The sequence below is a fragment of the Globicephala melas genome, chromosome 1 (genome assembly GCF_963455315.2).
Source record: "Globicephala melas chromosome 1, mGloMel1.2, whole genome shotgun sequence".
Classification (NCBI taxonomy): Eukaryota; Metazoa; Chordata; class Mammalia; order Artiodactyla; family Delphinidae; genus Globicephala; species Globicephala melas.
In genome coordinates this window covers 157,533,350-157,547,189 of record NC_083314.1, presented here as the reverse complement: position 1 = coordinate 157,547,189, position 13,840 = coordinate 157,533,350, and the positions used below count along the sequence as shown (strand labels likewise).

The 13,840-nt window shown below is 41.0% G+C and overlaps 1 protein-coding gene across 1 annotated transcript in view; it reads right to left on the bottom strand.

Moving 5' to 3' along the window:
* Positions 1–612: 612 nt before the first annotated feature.
* Positions 613–13,840, bottom strand: part of SF3A3 (splicing factor 3a subunit 3) — a 28,237-nt gene continuing 15,009 nt past the window's right edge. Inside the window, exons 15-17 of the mRNA XM_060295264.1 lie at positions 3,432–3,510; positions 1,841–1,896; positions 613–916 (exon numbers count right to left, since the gene is read on the bottom strand). Coding sequence (XP_060151247.1) covers positions 839–916; positions 1,841–1,896; positions 3,432–3,510 — 213 coding nt within the window. The 3' untranslated portion in view covers positions 613–838. The remainder of the gene's footprint in view (positions 917–1,840; positions 1,897–3,431; positions 3,511–13,840) is intronic.

Sequence of the window (13,840 nt, the reverse complement as noted above, 5' to 3'; positions counted from 1 at the left end):
TTTGGGATCTGAATCCCTCAGATTCAGATCCTGAGGCAGCTGCTCAACTCCACCCAAATCTTGGCTATCTGGGCTTGGAGAACACAAGAATATTAGCCACTTCTCAGTCAAGGAAGGATCCCATGGAAGACAAAGGGAGACCAAAGCCTCTTGTTCTGAAGTAGCAAGCAGGTGAAGTCAGTGCTGGTCTTAGTTTCACTGTGTGCCAGGCTGCTGAGGCTTAGAGAAGGGGCAGGGCAGCAGGCCCATTCCAAAACAGCCCAAGTCCTTCCTTTATGCAAATAAAAAGGCAACCCTGGTGCCACAACTTTGTCCTTAGCAGAGGTCCTGGCTCACCCTCCCCATCTTTCCCTAGTACAGTATGCGCACGAATGGCTGACTCAACTAAGGGCAGGGCTTATCCTGGGGTGATGCTCATTTGGAGAAGTGGCAGCAAATGGGGGTGGGGAATGAGGCTAAGTCAGAATTACCCAGCATAATATATGTAACATAACAGGCGCTCATTAAACTTCAGTTGCTACTGAAGATCGTGAGAAAGAGGTAGGGAGGTGTTAAGAACTAGAGGACTGAATTAGTACATAATCCCGGGCTTCAGAACAAGACACATTCAGAACAAGGGCTGGTTTTATTTTCCAACAGAATCTTTTTTAATATAAAACAAAGATAAAACACACCTCAACCCTGCAATATGCCAGCATGCCTTGCTTCTACAAGATGCATGCTAGTCCGTAAGACTAAGTAGCAAAGAGTCTTTAGGAGCGTTTGGCTGGGAGAAATAGAAAAAGCAGATCTTAAGGAAGATTGGGCTAGCCCCACAGCTGAGAAACATCCCTGAACACTAGAGCAGTCCTTGTCTTTTCAGATCCTCGTACGTCTTCTTATTCACAACATTCCCACTGGAGTCTTCGTACTCTTCCTAAAAGGGAAGAGGAACACCATTAGCTACACCTCCTGGGAGAAATGTTTGGAGCCAACCTCTGGATACCTGAGCTCACCCTGGCCTGATTCCATGCCATTCGTCTAAGACAGCCTTTCTCAACTGGGGTTCTGCTCTATTGCTCACAGCACCTATTAGACATCTAGGATGGTACCAATTATGACCGATCCTTGTGCCTATCTGAGAAAATAGTTCATTCAAATCACTGCGTTTAAGATGAGGAACCCTGGTTGAGAAAGGCTCACTTAAGACATGGTTTTCAAATGGTTCCCAAGAATCCTAGGTTTCTGCCTAAGAGACCACTACAGGGGATGAAAAGCCAAGGCTGAGCCTCTCCACATCCAGAGCGGTTCTGCTTTTTTCTATTTTATTTACTGGAGTTCTACATTACTGTCTGAAAAAGGCTTTGCTGCTAAAAAAAAAGGGACACTGAAAACCACTGACCTAAAAGAGAAGCAGCAGCTACCGTACCTCACACACACATCATTCCTCATCTCTGAAATCTGTTCAGGATGACTATCTCAGGACCAAGGATAGCTCCCCACCACAGGAGAAGGTCATCTCTCATCAGATGCTCTCCTCAAAGGATATCTAATGTATGACATGGAGTCTCAACTTCTTAGCTTATGAATCCTCACGGCAGGACAAGACACAGGGCACTCCTGCTTGCCACTTCAAAACTTCAGTGGGAGAATATAACCTGTCTTAAGACACAGATTTAAAGTCTGACACATTTAATTTAATATCACCAATGAGTTAGGCTTACAAGTCAAGAGCCAATTATAGATATTGTCACATTACACTTGCTACTGCAGTGAATCAGGGACCATCTCTTACCTCCCTTCTACATGGTGAGGGAGCTCTGTCACTTGATGCTCTCCCTGATGCTACGTGAGCACTCACCTCAGTGTCAGGCTGCCATCGTTCCGATGCCTTCTGCAGTTTCAGCTTGGCCCACACTGCAGGACGAGAAATGATCAGCAATCAGATTCCACTGAGTATCTACTGGGTACAAGGTGTTACAACACATTCCTCATTAGGATCCCCCTGAGTGCCTGCCCTTGAGACTTCTACCTGCCCCAAACTGGAATTTTGGTTCTGGATCGCCTGTGGACAAACCCCTTTCATTGCAAAATTTACCATAATGTTTCTTTGCTGTAAAATAAAAGTTGGATCAAATCTAACCAAAGACCTCTTAGAATTGAGAACTGATACTCTCAAAGGAAAAAGATAATGTGGTACAACGTATAGGAATTATTGGAAAAAGTGACCTTACTGTATTAAAGTTCATAATAGAAGAGACTGAGAACACTAGACCTTGTCAAATATGTCTATTTAAAGTCTGCTGCATAAGCTCTATTTACAATAGCCAGGACATGGAAACAACCTAAGTGCCCATCATCAGATAAAGAAGATGTGGCACATATATACAATGGAATATTACTCAGCCATAAAAAGAAATGAAATTGAGCTATTTGTAATGAGGTGGATAGACCTAGAGTCTGTCATACAGAGTGAAGTAAGTCAGAAAGAAGAAGACAAATACCGTATGATAACACATATATATGCAATTTAAGAAGAAAAAAAAATGTCATGAAGAACCCAGGGGTAAGACAGGAATAAAGACACAGACCTACTGAAGAACGGACTTGAGGATATGGGGAGGGGGAAGGGTGAGCTGTGACAGGGCGAGAGAGAGTCATGGACATATACACACTAACAAACGTAGTAAGGTAGATAGCTAGTGGGAAGCAGCCGCATGGCACAGGGATATTGGCTCGGTGCTTTGTGACAGCCTGGAGGGGTGGGATAGGGAGGGTGGGAGGGAGGGAGACGCAAGAGGGAGGAGATATGGGGATATATGTATATGTATAACTGATTCACTTTGTTATACAGCAGAAACTAACACACCATTGTAAAGCAATTATACCCCAATAAAGATGTTAAAAAAGATAAAATAAAATAAAAATAATAAAGTCTGCTGCACATATTTCAAAAACTTCAGAGGAAAAAAAAAAAGTGAAATATCATGGCCAAAGAGTCTGAAAGATAAGATGGTTCAACAAACACTGAAGACATTAAAACGAGAATTCTGACAGTTCAATAACTAATTATTCCAAAGATCACGAAAAGGGGAAGACATCTACAGACACCACCATAGCTTCAGAGGGAGGGGATCAAACACGTACAAAGACAGGACAGATAACAAAACTAGGGAAAGAACAACTTAAACCTGTAAGAATGGTGTCAGGAAGGTGCACCCTTAGAACAAAGAGCTATGTGGAGCAGATGGGACAGGTCTGCTGCTACAGAGATAAGATGATAAAATATTAACAGATTACAGTGAAAAGGAACAATTACTTGATTCTTATATCCTTTCACATTTCCCATCAAGTAGAACAATCTCTAAACTTGACCACACTTTAAAAAAAAAAAATTTTTTGGCCATACCGCATGGCATGCGGGATCTTAGTTCCCGGGATCGAACCCATACCCTCCACATTGGAAGGCGGAGTCTTAATGACCAGGATGACTAGGGAATTAATAAACTTGACATGATTAGAAGGTATATCCTATAGAGGAAGTTGAAGTCTAAGATGGGTGAAGAAATAGTAAATGAGACAACATGTAAGAAAGTACTTAGCTCTGTGCCTGGTGTACAGGCGCTCAACTAATCATCTTTTCTTTCCTTGCTAATTGCCTTAAATTAGCTGAAGTCTTCAGGCCCAGATAATATGCACATTACAAAGGAATGGAGAATTTACCACGTGCCAGGGCAGGGCCTTATCATATTCTTTGTCCAGGCCATTCAGGAATCCAACCCAGAATGGTTCGAAAATACCAGATATCAGAAAGGCTGTCATGATTTTCTTTTCTTTTTTTTAAGACAGAGTGTGGGCCATCTCAGAAGGTGAGAGGCCCCGAAATACAGGGTGGTTAGTTTTTTTTTTAATAAATTTATTTATTTTATTTATTTATTTTTGGCTGTGTTGGGTCTTTATTGCTGTGAGCAGGCTTTCTCTAGTTGAGGCAAGCGGGGGCTACTCTTCGTTGCAGTGCGCGGGCTTCTCATTGCGGTGGCTTCTCTCATTGTGGAGCACGGGCTCTAGGCACGCGGGCTCAGTAGTTGTGGCTCATGGGCTCTAAAGCGCAGGCTCAGTAGTTGTGGCACACGGGCTTAGTTGCTCCGCAGCATGTGGGATCTTCCCGGACCAGGGATCGAACCTGTGTCCCCTGCATTGGCAGGCGGACTCTCAACCACTGTGCCACCAGGGAAGCCCCTGTCATTATTTTCTTAAAGAAAAAAGTGGATGTAGGAAACTGGAGCAGTGAGGGAGATGTTACTCTTCAGAGGAATCTGAAAACAATTAGAAAAAAATGGAACCACCTCTGGGCGCCAGCGTGGGTTCACTAAGAATAAGTGAGGCAAATTAATTTGAATTTCCTATTTTTGATGGGATAGTGCCGACCTGATAAAAGGTATAGACACAGGATATCATGATTTTAGCAAAGCGATTGCTCTCACAGGCAATGTCCCTAGAGTTCATGAAAACATTGTAACTCTCATGATACTGCCATTAAACAAGATGGTGTATTTGAACCTGATGCTATTAGTTTATTAGTTTAGTAGACTTATACCTAGTGAATATTGGTCAATTGTGACCAACCACCTAAATGGGGAATCTCTGGTGGCAATTCCATAGGGCTCTTTCTTAGCTGTCTTTTGTTCACCTTAAAAAAAATCGTAAGTCTGGAACGATGGAATGATTAAAATAATAAATTTATAAGTGAAATCCTTCATTTAAGTAAAAAAAACAAAAAACCTACTGTAACTTAAATGACAGTACTGAATCTCTCCCTCCTTGCTAAAAGCGCCAAAAGGAAAACTTCAACAGAATGATCTAAAACAAAGACAAGCAAATCCAGTGTGACAGCTGTGTCAACGGTTACTTCCTTGCCCACTCCCATTAGGGAACACATCTTCCCAAGGTGTTCTGGAAGGAGCAGTCCTGGTCTAACAAGTAGCTATTTTTGCTGCCAGCTACTGAAAAGACAGCTGACTGGACTACAGATGTCACCTGACCCAGCTGCACCTACCTATTGTCTTTCCCAGATATTAGAAATTGGGACACTGAGAGACTGAGCTGGATGATGGCAGGCTCTGAAAACTGAGAAAGGTCATACAGGGCAAGGGCTAGAGTTGTCTTCATTGTGAGCTAAGGCTTAAAGAGAAGACACAAGGAAGTGGAGAAGGCATACATGTAGAGGGAAGCACAGCTGGATAAGCATATACTTGCTAACATGATGGAGGGCATGGAGTTAGGTTTTAATTGGTTCTCTTCCTCATAACCAAAAATCCTTAAGATGTCTAGTTTTGATACTTTCAAAAAACCCCAAACCCAAAACCACACACAAAATCCAGGTTTAATAGAAAATAACTATTCCACCGATAGGAAAAGAAGAAAAATTGCAGAAACTCTACAGAATAGAATTAACTTTGATTTCATAATTGATTGGCGCCTACTATTAGTGAGACACCTGAGATAAAGTCTGTCATGATCTTGTGGGAGTCAAGATATATAAAACCATCTATCTGTTACTGAAAGTCCTAAAGGAAGACAGAGAGTTAATCTAAGATACTTAAAGGGAGGAATAATCCCTGGGAAAAGAAAGGGAGGGGGAAGGTGATGATAAATTTGTAATAAACCTATAAATGATCTATTGGGGGGGATGAGAAGAGAAAGTGATAATTGAGATAGAAGTGAAACTACAAATGCTTCTATTGAGATAGAAGTGAAACTACAAATGTAGAGAACTTACAAATATTAGAACCTACAAATATTCAAGGGAAGTCATGATGGGTGGAAATGATACAATAAATCAAAGAAGTGGTAATAATAATAATATGCATATAACAGAAATTGATAAACCTAGACACCTGAATAAGGAGATAAATATTGAAAACAATATGGATAATGGAAAAATCATGAACCTGCCAAAAATATTCTGGAAAAAAAATTAAGTTTTCTAAAAATCTTTGTATGGCTAAAGAGAAAATGCATAAAGTTTTTTCTGGAATACACCTTAATGATCATCTCAAAAACATCTACTTGATGATGATTTAAAAGAAGGCAGGATAGCACTGTGGAAAGAGAAGAGACTGCTGCAGAACAGACATGGGTTTGCTCCATGGCTTTCTTCCACTTACATGCTATGTGACTTGGAAAAACTTACCTCATTTTCCTCTTCTGGAAAATATGGGGGACCTCCTACATCACTGGTTGCTCTGAAGATTAAATGAGTGTAAAAATCTCCTATTTACCTGGCATACACCAGGCACCTGGTAAATGGTAGCTAGTAATAGTAAGATTAAACTCCAAATGAAAAGATAAGGGTGACTTCGGATCTCACGCCTCAGACTCTGCAGAGGAGCCCACAAGTGAAGCTGATAATGATGGCAGCTTATGCTTCTTCACTGAATACATTCTACCCTGTGGTCAGATAGGCTGTAGCACTTGACCTGCATTATCTCATTTAAACTTTGAGACAACTCTCTGAAGTAGATATATCAATATTATTACCACCCACATTTGATGGATAAGGAACTAAAAGACCTAACTTGTCCTGTGTCCCATAGCCAGTAAGTAAGCGGTGGAGCCATGATTTGGACCCTAACCAGTGGCCTCTCCAGAGTCTGCACACTTAACCACCACATGAAACTATATTAGGAATGTGGTTTTGAACCAACTTTACCCTTGAAGCAGAACATATGAAAACATATAAAACTTGACAGAATCCATCAACCAAGTCCTAGGGAAAAAGATCATGACAAGACGTAATGGAGGTAAAACCTACTATGCATAAAATAAATAAGTTACAAGGATATAGCACAGGGAATAGAGCCCATATTCTATAATAACTATAAATGCAGTGTGATATTTAAAAATACTGAATCACTATACTGTACACGTGAAACATATAATGTTGTAAATCAACTATACTTCAATTAAAAAAAAGTGAAATAAAAGAGATAATGGCCATCTGAAAGCAGAAGAAACACTTTTATAAACAAGGTGATAAGGATATTGATAGATCTGAGATTAAAGACATAATGTCTCCAGAATCACTATGAGGGTAAGACGTACAGAATTTACACTGCTTCAGGCCATCCAGATATAATCATCTCCTATAAATAACTCAACTAATAATACATATTAATAATAATAGAAATTTGTAGTAGAAAGAAACTATTAGATGAAACATTAAAAGACTTCCCTGGTGGCACAGTGGTTAAGAATCCACCTGCCAATGCAGAGGACACAGGTTCAATCCCTGGTCTGGGAAGATCCCACATGCCGTGGAGCAACTAAGCCCATGCGCCACAACTACTGAGACTGCACGCCACAACTACTGAAGCCCGCGCACCCTAGAGCCTGTGCACCACAACTACTGAAGCCTGCACACTCTAGGGGCTGTGTGCCGCAACTACTGAGGCCCACACGCCTAGAGCCCATGCTCCGCAACAAGAGAAGCCACCGCACCGCAACAAAGAGTAGCCCCTGCTCACTGCAACTAGAGAAAGCCCGCACGCAGCAATGAAGACCCAACACAGCCAAAAAACAAAGAAACATTAAAGTTAGAAATGTTAGAAGGCTACCTGTCAAAGAAATAGCTTCAAGTCTACTATATAATCTATGTAAGTGAGAAATCTAACAAGATAACCTTTCCAGCAAAGGAGTTAAATATAAATAGATCAATTAATACACATTGTAAAGAGCTTAATATCCCTATACAAGGATAAGCACTGATGACTGGGGTAAAAAAGAGCCCACATTTGCTGCCAAAATTTTGATAACTGGGGAAATGGTCTAAGTCTATTACAATAGAACAAACAAGCTATCAGGTAATGGGAATTTCGAAAAGAAAATGGGAGTGATCAATAAGGTTACAATACAATATTGAGTTTATGTGGCTCAAATAACACAAATTAAAATATACACAAAACTGGCAGAAATGCAAGAGACAAAGCTTAATTACAACTGGAAATGTAAACATGTCTTTATCAGAATTCAAAAGAAATAGATGTAAGTATGAAATTAAAAACCCGAAAACTGCAGGAAATTTAAACAGCCTACAGGTGGAGAGACATACTTCCTTTCAGGTATACACAAGTATTTAACAAATCACTGACTATATACTTGGACACAAAGATAAAATACATTCTAAAGGCAGAAATTCTGTAACTTACTGCATGGACCAAGAAAAAAAAAAAAAGAAACAATGAAAGAATCAGTGCTTTTAAAAATAATTACTGAATTATTCTTTAAAACTCAGAAACAACCTCTTTAATAAACAAAGCTCTAAATATAACATATCAATAATGGATATTTCCAATGGATTCCTAACAGAATGATGACTAGTTCTAAATGCCTGTATTAGAAAGAATAAAGAACAAAAACAAGAAAGTTCTTGACTAACCAAAGCAATTTTGAGAAATAAAAATAGTGCTAGAGGTATCACACTCCCTGACTTCTGACTATACTATAAAGCTACAGTAATCAAAACAGTATGGTAGTGGCACAAAAACAGACACCTAGATCAATGGAACAGAATACAGAGCCCAAAACAAACCCATACACTTACGGTCAATTAACCTATGACAAAGGAGGCAAGAATATACAGTGGGGAAAAGATAGTCCCTTCAATAAGTGGTGCTGGGGGACTTCCCTGGTGGTCCAGTGTCTAAGACTCCATGCTCCCAATGCATGGGGCCTGGGTTCAATCCTTGGTCAGGGAACTAGATCCCACATGCCGCAACTAAGAGTTCAAATTCTGCAACTAAAGATCCCGCATGCCTCAATGAAGACCTGGTGCAGCCAAATAAATAAATAAATATATATCTTTTAAAAAGTGGTGCTGGGCTTCCCTGGTGGTGCAGTGGTTGAGAGTCCGCCTGCCGATGCAGGGGACATGGGTTTGTGCCCCAGTCCAGGAGGATCCCACATGCCGCGGAGCAGCTAGGCCCGTGAGCCATGGCCACTAAGCCTGCGTGTCCGGAGCCTGCGCTCCGCAACGGGAGAGGCCGCGGGGGTGAGAGGCCCGCGTACCGCTAAAAAAAAAAAAAAAAGTGGTGCTAGGAAAACTGGACAGCTACATGTAAAAGAACAAAATGAGAACATTTTCTCACATCACATACAAAAATAAACTCAAAATGGATTAAAGACCTAAATGTAAGACCAGAAACCATAAAACTCATAAAAGAAAACAGACACAGAACACTGTATGACATAAATTGTAGCAAAATTTTTTTTGATCTGTCTCCTAAGGCAAAGAAAACAAAAGCAAAATAAATTAAACTTAAAAGCTTTTGCACAGCAAAGGAAATCATTAACAAAATGAAAAGACAACCTACTGAATGGGAGAAAATATTTGCAAATGATATGACTGATAAGGGATTAATATTCAAAATATGTAAACAGCTCATACAACTCAACAGCAAAAAAACAAACAACCTGGTTAAAAAATGGGCAGAAGATCTGAATAGACATTTTTCCAAAGAAGACATACAGATGGCTAACAGGCACATGAAAAGATACTTAACATCACTAATCATCAGAGAAATGCAAATCAAAACCACAATGAAACATCACACCTGTCAGGACAGCTGTCATCAAAAAGACCAGATAACAAATGTTCACAAGGATACGGAAAAAGGGAACCCTTATACTGTTAGTGGGAATGTAAATTGGTGCAGCCACTATGGAAAACAGTATGGAGGTTCCTCAAAAAACTAAAGACAGGGCTTCCCTGGTGGCGCATTGGTTGAGAGTCCACCTGCCAATGCAGGGGGCACGGGTTCGTGCCCCGGTCCAGAAAGATCCCACATGCCACGGAGCGGGTAGGCCCATGAGCCATGGCCGCTGAGCCTGTGCGTCCAGAGCCTGTTCTCTGCAACAGGAGAGGCCACAACAGTGAGAGGCCCGCGTACCGCCAAAAAAAAAACAAAAACAAAAACTAAAAACAGAAGTACCGCATGATCCAGCAATTCTACTCCTAGATATGTATCAGAAGAAAACAAAAATACTAATTCAAAAAGATACATGCACTCCCAACATTCATAGCAGCATTATTTACAATAGCCAAGATATGGAAGCAACCTAGTGTCCATCAACAAATGAATGAATAAAGAAGATGTGGTGTATGTATACAATGGAATACTACTCAGCTATAAAAAAGGATGACATTTTGCCATTTGCAACAACATGGATGGACCTGGAGGGTATTATGCTTAGTGAAATAAGTCAGACAGAGAAAGACAAGTACTGTATGTTATCACTTACATGTGGAATCTAAAAAATAAAACAAAACAAGTGAAGATACTAAAACAAACAGATTCACAGATATTGAGAACTAGTGGTTACCAGTGGGGAGAGGCAAGGGTCGGGGAGGCAATATAAGGATAGGGAATTAGAGATACAAACTACAATGTATAAAATAAATAAGCTACAAGGACATATTGTACAACACAGAGAATATAGCCAATATTTTATAACTTTTTTTTTTTTGCACAGCTTGTGGGATCTTAGTTCCCCAAAAAAGGGACCAAAGACGGGCCCTCAGCAGTGAAAGCATGGAGCCCTAACCAATGGACCACCAGGGAATTCCCCAATATTTTATAACTTTAAATGGAGCATAATCTATAAAAGTTTTGAGTGACTATATTATTCATCTGAAACTAATATCAACTATACCTTGAAAAAAAAGTAAGTTCTTGATTATAGACTTAAAAAAAGCACAAAGAAACAAGATTGAAGAAAATAATAGTAAAAAGGAAATAGTAATGGGGTGGTGGTGGTGGGATGAATTGGGAGATTGGGATTGACATATATACACTGATAATGTATAAAATAGATAACTAATAAGAACGTGCTGTATAAAAAAATAAATAAAATTCAAGTCAAAATAAGAGGAAACAGTAAAACTCAGAATAAAAATATTGAGTTTCCTACTTTAAAAATACTGAGTTTCATAATAAATCAAGGAATTGTATTGGCTATTAACTAAAGAATCTTCTCAGAGTGGTCCCCTTGTATGAAGAAGTAATCTCTATTTAAAGTTTCAAATGACAGAAGAGAATGTAGCATGTAATCCCATTGATTTTATGACAAAAATATGGTTTTGATCACTAAATCTGACAAGTGTCTGAAAGGAAAACAAAAAGCACATTTTTTATTTATGAATGTAAAAACAAAACTTCTAAAAAGAATCCTCACAGGGTAAATAACTGCATTAGGAACTTCCCTGGTGGTCCAGTGGTTAAGAACGCACCTCCCAATGTAGGGGACGTGGGTTTGATCCCTGGTTGGGAAACTAAGATCCCACATGCCGCGGGGCAACTAAGCCTGCACACTCTAGAGCCCACACACCACAACTACTGAGCCCGTGTGCCGCAACTAAGACCCGATGCATCTAAATAAAGAAAGAAAGAAAGAAAGAAAGAAAGAATGGGCACAAGTCTAATACAAATACTTCACTAAAGAAGATGCACAGGGCTTCCCTGGTGGCGCAGTGGTTGAGAATCTGCCTGCCAATGCAGGGGACATGGGTTCGAGCCCTGGTCTGGAAAGAGCCCACATTCCACGGAGCAACTAGGCCTGTGAGCCACAACTACTGAGCCTGCGCGTTTGGAGTCTGTGCTCCGCAATAAGAGAGGCCGCGATAGTGAGAGGCCTGCGCACCGCGATGAAGAGTGGCCCCCGCTTGCCGCAACTAGAGAAAGCCTTCGCACAGAAACGAAGACCCAACACAGCCAAAAATAAATAAATTAATTAAAAAAAAGAGAAGATGCACAGATGGGGATTTCCCTGGCGATCCTGCATGGTGTGCAGTGTGGCCAAAGCAAAAACAAAACAAAAAAAACTGCATTAAAAGAATATCTACCACCCAGTATGAAATAATTCAGGAATGCTGTTTTATTCAAGGCCTGATAAAAGAAAAAGTAGTAAAAATGTTGTCATCTTTCTTTTGAGGAATGTGATAATAAAATCATAAGCCAGTTTTAAAATTAGTGTAGCTGCATCACCATGGTCCTTTAAAACAGCATCCAGGGAAGGACGACTTACTGCCTGCTTCTATTTAACATAAGACTTGGGGGCAATGCTTAGGAAAAATAAATACATGGAACAAAATTAATTAAAACATCCCCTTTGTTTTTGTAGTTGGCATGATTGTAAGCCTAAAATAATGTAAATAGTTCAATTACAAGGCATCAGAAGTAATAAATTAACTCAGGCAATTTGCAGGACATAAGGAAATATACACAAGGGACCTCCTTGGTGGTCCAGTGCCTAAGACTCTGCACTCCCAATGCAGGGGGTCCGGGTTTGATTCCTGGTAAGGGAACTAGATCCTGCATGCTGCAACTAAGATCTGGCGCAGCCAAATAAATAAAATAAGTATTGAAAAGAAGGGGGAGGGGGAGTAGGGAGGAGGGGGGGTGAGGGTGAGGGGGAGGGGAGGGTGAGGGAGTGAGGGAGAGGGGAGAGGGAGAGGGAGAGGGAGAGGAGGGAGAGGTGGAGAGGGGAGAGGGAGAGGGAGAGGGAGAGGGAGAGGGAGAGGGAGAGGAGAGGGACTTCCCTGGCCGCGCAGTGGATAAGAATCCGCCTGCCAATGCAGGGTACACGGGTTGAGCCCTGGTCTGGGAAGATCCCACATGCCACAGAGCAACTAAACCTGTGTGCCACAACTACTGAGCCTGCGTTCTAGAGCCCGCAAGCCACAACTACTGAGCCCGCGTGCTGCAACTACTGAAGTCCGTGCACCTAGAGCCCGTGCTCCACAAGAGAAGCCACCACGAGGAGAAGCCTGCACACCACAACGAAGAGTAGCCCCTGCTCACTGCAACTAGAGAAAGCCTGCACGCAGCAACGAAGACCCAACGCAGCCAAAAATAAATAAAATAAATACATTTTTTTAAAAAAAGAGAAAATACACACAAAAATGAACAGTGATCTATTTACTAGTTATATGCAGCTAGAAAATACATCTAAAAATGAGACTGCATTCAAAATGCAGCATTATGATTCTATGACATTTCATTATTATTTTAATTTCCTCCCAACAGAGTAAAGGTAAAAAATGAAGAGGCTAACTGGATAATCTGATAACAAGATACATTTAAATTCTGATTAGAGGAACTGTATATCTCGACTTGTAAATGAATAAAGAGACAAAACAGCAAGGAGGTCTTCCCTGGTGGCTTGGTGGTTAGGAATCTGCCTGCCAATGGAGGGGACATGGGTTCAAGCCCTGGTCCGGGAAGATCTCACACGCCACAGAGCAACTAAGCCCCATGCGCCACAACTACTGAGCCTGTGCTCTAGAGCCCGCGAGCCACAGCTACTGAGCCTGCGTGCCACAACTACTGAAGCCCGCGCACCTACAGCCCGTGCTCCGTAACTAAGAGAAGCCACCGCAATGAGAAGCGTGTGCACGGCAACGAAGAGTAGCCCCCACTCACTGCAACTAGAGAAAGCCGCGCACAGCAATGATGACCCAATGCAGCCAAAAATAAATAAATAAAATAAATTTAAATTTTAAAAAAAGTATTAAAACAAAACAAAAAAAAAACAGCAAGGAGTCGTCTCCAAAGCTGACTCACACAAAATACTCAATGAAAGAGTCCCCAGAGTCCACAGGTTAAATCAGGGATCAGGGAGCTCTTTAGAAGGTCATTTCTACTTGGCTCTGCCATGGAGGATTTGAACAACCCCAGAGCTGGGAGCCAAAAGAGTTAGCTGAACAGGCACTGGAGCAGTGTGATATGCACACCTGAGAGGGAGTGCCTGAAATTTAACAAAGCGGAGTGGTAAAATTACTTTCTTCACAGTCTAACCCACAAAC